This window comes from Numida meleagris, chromosome 2, assembly GCF_002078875.1.
Source record: "Numida meleagris isolate 19003 breed g44 Domestic line chromosome 2, NumMel1.0, whole genome shotgun sequence".
NCBI lineage: Eukaryota > Metazoa > Chordata > Aves > Galliformes > Numididae > Numida > Numida meleagris.
This window is the reverse complement of record NC_034410.1, coordinates 47,618,634-47,628,240: the sequence shown is the minus strand read 5'-3', so window position 1 is coordinate 47,628,240 and position 9,607 is coordinate 47,618,634. Positions and strand designations below refer to the sequence as shown.

The window sequence follows — 9,607 nt, the reverse complement described above, 5'->3', positions numbered from 1 at the left end:
GATATCCCTCTCTAGTATGGAGGATGATGGTGCTTCTCTGCTTTGAGCCCTCCCAAGGCAACCAGGATTAAGTCTCACCTGGAGCCCAAGTCCCCCTGTCTCCCTCTGTCCCTACCACAGCCTTCTGTGAGCTGTACAAAGTGCACAGCTGGCTCTATGCAGACCTGCTTCAAGCGTGGTAAGAATAACACAGCTTTAGAAGAATCCCCAAGCAAAGCCCTGATTAGACTGAAAGGAGCATGTTTTACAGCTGTGCCTACAGGTATCTGTTCATAACCCCTCAAAAGGGATGTATATTCAGTGTCATAGTTCCCACTGAGGAAAAAATAATAAAAAAATTGAAACTGCCTGGATACAGGTGAAATTTAGAATGGACACATTAGAAGGAGGTTTATTCTTTAGAAGGGAATATCTATTATGCTTGTATAATTATATCTAGATTTCACAAGTTTTCTCTGTTTTCTCAAAAGTGAAAATGGTAACTTGGGGACACCAATAAACGTGTCCCTGGGAGCAGATGGCATTGTGGTATATCATTTAAAGATGTATGAGTTGCTCATTCTTACATATGGGTTTATCTCTACCACTGTGAACTGTACCAAACAAGCTGAAGAAAAATGAATTATGTCAGTAAAGTTAAGCAAGTGTCTGCTGGCTTGGAAATAAATTCTTACCCTGACTGCTTGGACCACTGAACTGGCTCTAGAGGCATCCTCTATGGCATCGGGTGGCTGCTATTCAATTTACATCCAAGCTCAGCTCTCACTGAATCTAAAGGTATACCACCCACTTATTCAGAGAAAACAGAAAGGCAATTACACATCTTGTTTAATGTCATGGAATCAACAGACAGCACAATACCAAGGCACAGAGTGGAATGATTAAGGCCTGAGCATACCTCAGCAGTGAGTGCTTTGAAAGCCAGCAGCAATGATACGCTGGAGGCACTGGTTTCATTGCAGTGGTGTGTGGAAAGAATTGGAAAGTGGGCAAACAGCAGGAGAAAGCATTGAGAGTGTGAAACTTAAAAGGGTTAGAAAGACTTGTGGTACCTGGGGCCTCGTGGAAGGAAAGCTTTATCTACACAATTGTGTTTATAAAGGCTGTATTTCCCCATCTTTGTATATGAAAAGGATCGCTTTATCAAAAGCAGTAGCTCTTACTGCAGCCAAACAAACATGACCAACATGCTCAGTTGTGCCTAACTGCCTAAGGATTAACACCTAAAAGGCAGGCATTTGGAACAGAGGCCCGGTAGCATAAAGTTCAAAATCCATCCGTTCCTGGTGTAGCTCCAGTGAAACAGTGGGAACCACACCGGCTTGTATCAGATGACACTGCCCTTCAATTCCTATCATCGCAGACCAGCAACCCATTAAGGACACATCTCAGAAACACACCAGAGCTGTCAGAGCAATCACTTAGGAATCATTAGAACAACAGTTACAGAGTTCTGTGGTCCATGCTTAGCTCCTGCAGCCCTTCCAAGTGCAAGGGTTCCCTCAACAGGCCCTAACGCTCATCTTCTTTTGTATGGTCCTTCATGATTACCTATCAGCACGGCAATTAACAGGGTGCTTATGAAAGTCTTTAAGATCACTTAAAAAAAAGATTTTTAGAAAATTCAGTTATTAGTCAAATAATTTGCGTAAATATTACTTTTGTAGAGCTGCATCAATTACTCTTGCCATTTCCTTGTTCAAGGAGCAGCATCCCATTCAGAAGGAAAGCAGATATGAATTTGTCTTCAGAGGAGCCCAAAACACAGAGCCAGGTCTGAATACTGCTCTTATGAGGACTTACTGGAAAAATCCACCTTACTCTGCTGCAGGGCTGACTCTATACAGTTTTAATAGGCAGCTCTGAATCAGAATCAGGAACTGCAGATCCAGCTCCAAAGCTCGCATTTGTTTTTGTTACCTTGCTGCTATACAATGGGCAAGCAAAGCAGAAACCTAGGATTATTCTTAAGGCTGACCACTTTATTAAAAATATTAACAGTTGAAAAGAATACATTCTACAGTAAATTCTTTTTTTCTTGTTTTGCATTTCCCAGCAGTCACACTCACCTATTCTAACTTTGTTAGCTGGTTCCAGAGAGCAGAGAAAGCAAACCAGCTCCTACTGAAAGAGGGGGCAAAAATACTTCACACAACTGGGAGTGAGAAGGCATTTCTGAAGGTCATTACAAGCAAGGACTGAATGCTAGGATGACCCTGAACGTTCATCTCCATAGTGGAATGAATAATGACTATGTTATCAGAGCGACGTTAAATATTGACTATGAATGCATTATAAATGGTTTTCCCCCTGTAATTATATGGGTAAGATTAACTGAAGTTCTACCTGGAAGCTATAATTTTTGTGATACTTTGTAACTCTACTTAATGGAACTCGTAATAAATGACCTATACTAGCAGGAAATACATCAGAACAATTTTTACTTGAACAGCTAAAATACAAACAGTACATTTCTAAAAAGCTATATACACATAAAAGTATTTAAAACAAGTAAAAATATTATTTAGGTTACTTTGAAGATAAGAGCTTTATCTGTAAAGAATCTACACACCATACTTATGCATTTAATTGTAAATAAAATTTCAATTAAAAGGGCAACATTTTCTGGTAACTTTTCTGGTGTAACTTTTGTTCCAAGTATTCCTCTACTTCTTAGCTAAATAAAACAAAGAAAAAATGTAGACAGGTTAACTTTGCAGACTATATTTCCATGAATGCCTTCACTAGTTGTAAATGAACAGAGATTTTGTTCTGAATGCTGAATGGCAATCTGAATTCTTTGTAAACCAGTTAATTCTCGTAAAGCTGTAATGGACAAGGGTGGTAAACTGTAAAAACTAAAGACTAAGGCTTATCTTCAGGGGCTCCTGAGGGTTTTGTGGAGGTCTTATTTTCCCTAGAAATGAATAAATAAAGGATTTTACTTTGAAGTTCATATGCTTGGGGAACCAGTTTTGCAGTTTGTACCTGCAGCTATGTATGAAGTGTAAACATCTTTTCTCTGAGTACTGTCTGGCAGCAGCACCGGCTCTGCAGCAGCAGCACCTCTCAGTTTGGTGAGCACTTCCCTGCAGGCCTGTCCTCCAACACACCGACCCATGTTCCACACAGCACGGCAAGCCAGAAGCATGCCTCCCTGTAGCACTCGTGAAGCAAAGGTCCCAAACGCAGGCAGGCGCTGCAGCCTGGCGCAGTCACGTCTCCGCAAGCCACGATGAGGTGTGCAGGCTTTCATCCACCTGACGGAGCTGGTGGCCACCTCCACAGCCCCGTGCCTCCGGCCAGCTGCGTTTGGATACTGTGCTGGTGTGAGGCCGCACAAGGTAAGGCTTTGCTGTGTGCTCACTGCACAGGGCCCCGGCAGGGCTTCAAGGTGTGAGAACTCTGAGCACGGCTCTGAGCCACCAGTCCCCAGCGGCCAGCCAGCGCGCTGCCCGCCGAAGGGCGTTCCCGCCGGCGCTCAGCGAGCGTGCTGCAGGACGAAGGCGCACTTCTTGAAGGCGGCGTAGAGCAGCAGGATGGCGCGCATCATCTGCTGGCACATGGCGGCGGCCACCCGCGCCTCCGCCTCCCGCAGCCCGGCGGCCCGCCACCGCCCCGGGGCCACCACCCGGCAGAAAGCCGAGCGCTCCGACACACGCAGGGTGCCTCTCCGGCGCGGCGGCTGCGCCGTTACCAGCCGCTCGAAAACGGCGTCGACGCCTTGCAACCTCACGGCTTGCGGCCGCGGCAGCGCTCCCCCGCGTCCCTGCCACCCGCCCACCGACGCCTGCAGGCTGGCCCAGCGAAAGAAGTGCGCCGAGGAGGCGGGAGGAGGCGGCGGCGGCGGCGTCCCCCGCAGCCAGCGCAGTGCCTCGTCCAGGGGCGAGGGGCCCCACAGCTGGTAACCGTCCGCCATGGCGCCCGGCGCGGGACGCAGCATCTTGCCGGCAACGGGCGCCCGGCAAAAAGCTGGCACCCAGCTCGCGGGGCCCCGAGCCTGCCTGCCCGCCCAGGCACAGCCGTTGGCCCGTCCTCCCAGCAGCCCTTCGGCACCGTGGCTCCGTCTGCCGTTGTCTCTTCACGCGTCTTCCTCCTGTTAGTACTTTATTTCCCCCCCCCCCCCCACCTATCCTCAGAGTTCATCGTTTTTGACTCAGTTACTGTGATCTGCTTTTCTGCAGGCTCCGTCGGAGCTCATCTCCATGTGCCCCATGTTTAGGGCAAATCCTGTTTGACCAACCTGGTGGCCTTCTGTGATGGTCTCACTGTGTCAGTGAACAAGGGAAGAGCCACTGATGTCATCTGTCTTGACTTCAGTAAGGCCTTTGACACGGTACTCCACAACATCCTTATCTCCAAATTGGAAAGGTAAGGATTTGATGGGTGGACTGTTTGATGGATGAAGAACTGGCTGCAGGTCTGAGTCAAGGGAGTGGTAGTCAATGGCTCAATGTCTGGATGAAGTTTGGTGACGAGTGGTGTCTCCCAGGGTTTGGTGCCGGGCTGATACTCTTTAATATCTTCATCAGTGACATTGACAGTGGGGCTGAGTGCACCCTCAGCAAGTTTGCTTATGACTCTAAGCTGTGAAGTGCGGTTTACACACCAGAGGGACGAGATGCCATTCAGAGGGACCTAGACAGGCTTGAGCAGTGACCCCAGGTGAACCTCATGAGGTTCAACAAATCCAAGTGCAAGCTCTTGCACTTGGGTTGAGGCAACCCCCATTACCAATACAAGCTGGGGGATGAAAGGATTGAGAGCAGCCCTGCCAAAAAAGACCTGAGGGTACTGGTGGATGGCAAGTTGGATATGAGTCAGCAGTGTGCCCTCACAGCCGAGAAAGCCAACCATACCCTGGTCTGCATCAAAAGATGCTGTGGCCATCAGGTCAAGGGAGGTGATCCTGGACCTCTGCTCTGCGCTGATGAGGCCTCACCTGGAGTACTACATGGAGTCCTCACTACAGAAGATACATGAACCTGTTGGAGCACATCCAGAGAAGGGCCACAAAAATGATCCATGGAATGGAACACCTCTCCTGTGAGGACAGGCTGAGGGAGCTGGGGCTGTTCAGCCTGGAGAAGGCTGCGAGGTGACCTGATAGAGGCCTTTCAGTATCTGAAGGGGAGCTACAGGAAAGGAGGGGAACAAGGGGAAATGGCTTCAATCTCAGAGAGAGTAGATTTAGGTTAGATATAAGGAAAAAATCTTTTACAGTGAGGGTGGCAAGGCATTGGAACAGGTGTTGTGGTTAATGCCCTGTCCCTGGAGACTTCCAAGGCGAGGCTGGATAAGGCCCTGGGTAACCTGATTTAGCTGTGGTGTCCCTGTTCATTGCGGGGGAGTTGGACTAGATGGCCCTCAGACGTCCATTTCAACTCTAAGGATTCTATGATTCTATTCTATGCTGCCCTTGTAAAACCTGGAAAGATAGCTTATGTTTTTACTTGTTTCCTTTTAACAACGCGATGACCCTGCCACCAGTGAAGAAATCAGATGTCACAGAAATTATTACCTTTTGTTTGAGAAAAACCCCTAAACATGATTTTTTTTTGTTGTTGTTGTTAACCCACATACTGAGAGCACAGTACTCTAGCTTTGACAGCAAAACACACAAAGCATTTAGAAATAGCAATATAAAGGGTTTAATTTTGCCTGTTATGAAACTGGAAAAATTCCTTTACAATATATACATATATCGTGGCTACACTGGAGTGTCTCCATCCAGTACTAAAAGCATATTTGGGTTTCTATATATACATGCATATTATGTATGTATATATATATACATACACATATGCATATGTATACATACATATTTTCAGCCTATTCTGTGTAAGTGGCAAATCATGATATTATTTCATTTTTTGAATCAGGTTTTCAATTCTGAGGTCACTACTCAGCCTGCTGATTTAGGGCAATTTGCTACTGATTTTACAGGGAGACTTGCATAGTTACAGTCTGAATCGAAAACTGATGAAATTTCATGTTTGGGATCAGAGTTAATTCTGGGTGACTGTGATTTGTTTCTTAGGAGCATCAGGGACCTTGAAGGCCGCAGTCTGTTTCACCAGTGTCCAGAAGTCTTTTTGTCCAGCCTCCTGCTTGCTGTGAAACCCTTCCAGGTAATCTTTTTTCAGATGTCAGCATACAGTTGGGTTGTACCTTGCTGTGAATTCCTTGGTCGTGAGGAAGTAAAAACTAATAATTTGAAGATCTGGTGGAGACTGTACCCCATTTTGTTTCTTTAGTTTAGTTTTTGTTTTTATTATTGTTATTATTTATTTTTTCAGTCTTGAATCTGTGTTAACTATATAGATATCTTTAAAATATCAGAAGAATGGCTGTTTGGAAAGACAAAAAACTGTATTTAGGACTGCATTGCTTTTCTTTCTTGTTGCTCAATCATTTTGTTTTCTGTGATTCAAGGCCTAAGATTCATTGTACCATTTGACACATTTAGCTTCATAAAAGAGCTCCATGGCTTGCAATTAATAAGAGATGCTATAACCGTAACCACTTTCTCATGGAACTGCACTATTTTTACTTGGTTCTTGATGTTCAGAATTGTTAACACGCTGACACGTGTTTTACAACATTTTACAAACTTAGCATTTCGAACATTCAGGCTAAATAGCAAAGGCACTTTTCACAGCTTGGATAACTGCTGTTTGGAGCAGCTCTGCCCGGCCCAACAACAACTGCACAGCGGTGTGCGATTGGCACTGCCTGGGCTGACCCTGGGATACTGGGAGAGCGCAGGGCAGCGCTGACTCAGTTATAGCAAATAATTGTGTGCAGTTTGATACACGGCATCGCTGTTTGACATAATGCACATTTGTGAACAACTGTTTTCAAAGATGACGCACAGGAAGGGTAAGATTTCATCAGAAGTCTCAGATGAACACCCTGAGAGCTCACTGAGAATGGCAGCCACTGCCATCGAATCAGGGTGAGGCGTTAGTGTCACAAAAACAAAGTAAAATATCCTACTAGTTCTATGTTTTTATTGCTCTGGTTTTTGTTTTAATAAAAAATTAAAAAATAAAATAATTTTTGTAGCATATGTGCATATGAGAGCTGCCCCAAAAGTAATGCCTCCCATTTTATTATGTTGGCCTACAATGTCAGAGGCAGGTGGTATGGCAGTAGAGGTTGAACCTTCCTGCCAGTATCCCATTACATTTTGTTGCCATGTGACAGATGGCAGCAGAGGGGCAGTCTGACCAAATGGCGTCTGATATGGAAGTGTGTAGGAAGCAAAGGTGTATCAGTGAATTCCTCCGTGCACAAAAAATGGCACCTACTGACATTCCTTGACAGTTGTTGAACATTTGCAGAGAACAAACAGTGAATGTGAGCTCAGTGAGGTGGTAGGTGGTGTGTGTTGGTAGTGGTGACAGTGACAGTGGGTCACCTCAGCTGGTGCAGATTTTACAAGCATGGCATGCAGGTTCTTGTTTATCACTGGCAAAAATGCATAGCTAATGGTGGTGACAATGTTGAAAAATAGTTTTTTGTTGCTGAGAATTTGCTTTATCAAACAGCATTATTATGTGCTTTGTGTCTGTTGTAGTTTCCATCCATTGGTCCCCATAAAAGTTCAGCAAGCATCAATAAATATCAATAGGCCAAGGAGAGAACAAGCTGAGGACAGCAATCCCTAATTGGCCTTCTCATCCTCAGGGTGGAGAACCCTACCACCAGGCCCCAAGTACCTCGCAGGTCCTCCAGTGCACCCTCTGCTGACCCAGTACAGCCACCCAGAGGACACCAGGCCCTCTCCTCCCCATCCTTTTCCTTTGGGATCAGGGCAGAAGAGATGCCACCTTCTCACGCTCCAGATGCAGGGGCGAGAGATGGTGAAGGACAGCTGATGGAACCCTTAAAACTCAACAGAATGATTGCATCTCCCTTGGCTGCCTGTGGGTTGTTAGTATGCTTTGCCCCTTCTTTGCTGCTGTCTGGTACCAGGATGGTTCCACCCCAGGCAGCTGCAGGGTGGTTGAGAGCCCCCTTCTCCAACCCTCTTGGTACATTCTTGCAGCCATCTCAAAGAATTGGGCCATGGTCCCCAACTCTCAACTGCCAAATTTTGGTCACTGTGGGACACTCAGAATCCTATTGCCATGGCCACCTTCTTTTTTGAGTCCTATAAATATGGAGGCCCTGCATACAGAACGCCAGTCGCTGAGCTGAAGCAGCCAGTGACAGTTTGCGTCCAAGTGAGATATGCAAGAAGTTTTTATTTCCCAGAGTGAGGATGAAGTGTCCATCTTTCAAGAAGAGGCAGATGATGGAAGTGGACAATGACATCGAGCCCATGGAGGTGGACCTGCCAGGCAGAGATGAAGAGCCCATGGAGGTGGATCTACCTCTCGAGGACGACCTGATGGAAGTGGGTCCACTTCCATTGGAGCAGGCAGTTCACCACTCCATCACTGTAAGGCCAACCATGAAGAGATCACGCCCCAAAGATCATCACAGGGGCGCTGAGATCCATATGCCTCCCTCCACATGGCCGCTTCGATGCAGGTGCTGGTCCTCCCATCCCATAAGTTTACCATTAGCCAGGAGAGCCTCAGCTCAGGGCCATCCTGGGGGCTTACATGGAGCCTCCATTTCCTGGTAATTCTTCTTTTGACAGCCAAGGCTGTTATGAGCCCATCCTTCCCGTCCTCTTCCTTCATGCCTCCCCAAAGGAAAGGAGGTCTGCCTCCTTTCTCTGCCTCAGAAGTGACGGAGGCAGCTGTTCCTGTGGAAAAGCAGACTTCGGTTTGGACAGAAAGAAGTGCTGAACTTCAGCAGGAAGATCCAGTCCGGATGCTTCACTTGGACTTTTTTTTCAAGAGTAGGGAACTAACAATTTAAAATAACAGTTCAAAATAATAAATAATAATAATAACACAAAATAAACATTTTTTCATGTATAAAAACAGTAATTGTCTCTCTTTTTTGGGTACCGTATAGTTTGCACATAGGTTCCCACGTCCCCTCCTTGTCTCCCGCACACAGGAATGTACCCTGCAGCAGGACATGCTGCCCTCATTTCCAGCCCAAGGACCAGCCACTGCAGTGCGCACACCACGGCTGTCCCCTTGCCCTGCCTCAGCAGCCTCTGGTACTTGGGGGGGATACTTCACATACACCTCATCAAGAAAATAGGAAAGGGCCCATTGTGACTGTAGAAAAGGTAGTTCTACAGAATCATAACACCATATTTTACTTCCTCTCAGTAATTAACTGGTTAATGAATAGAAATGCTTGAACTGAAAACAAGAATTAGCATTTGTCAGGAAAACACTAACTAAAGCAAAACATTTCTGTTTAAATTAGCAACAGCCCCTCCCTGGGTGGCAGTCAGAAGCAGTTACAGTGGCCATGTCCCACCTGTGGCCCAGCCCAGCCCTCCCTGCAGCCGCCCCCTGCCCCGCGCCATCATGGCGGCGGCTCTGCCCCACAGAATGGCCTGGCCCTGCTCAACAGCAGCCGCACAGTGGTGTGTGATCGGCAATGCATGGGCTGACACTGGGGCATGGAGAGGGCACAAGGCAGTGATCACCCAGCTAGGGCAAATAATTGTGTGCAGTTTGATACACTG

The 9,607-nt window shown here is 46.6% G+C and overlaps 1 protein-coding gene and 1 long non-coding RNA gene across 2 annotated transcripts; one reads left to right on the top strand and one right to left on the bottom strand.

Annotated features, from left to right (window-relative positions):
• Positions 400 to 8,897, top strand: LOC110394797. The gene is made up of 4 exons (XR_002435900.1): positions 400 to 3,344; positions 4,185 to 4,371; positions 6,041 to 6,131; positions 7,583 to 8,897. It is a non-coding gene; the product is annotated as an uncharacterized LOC110394797 (long non-coding RNA).
• Positions 3,341 to 4,038, bottom strand: FANCD2OS (FANCD2 opposite strand). The gene has a single exon (XM_021388815.1). It carries the CDS (start codon positions 3,941 to 3,943, stop codon positions 3,482 to 3,484), a length of 462 nt encoding a protein of 153 aa, XP_021244490.1. The 5' UTR covers positions 3,944 to 4,038; the 3' UTR covers positions 3,341 to 3,481.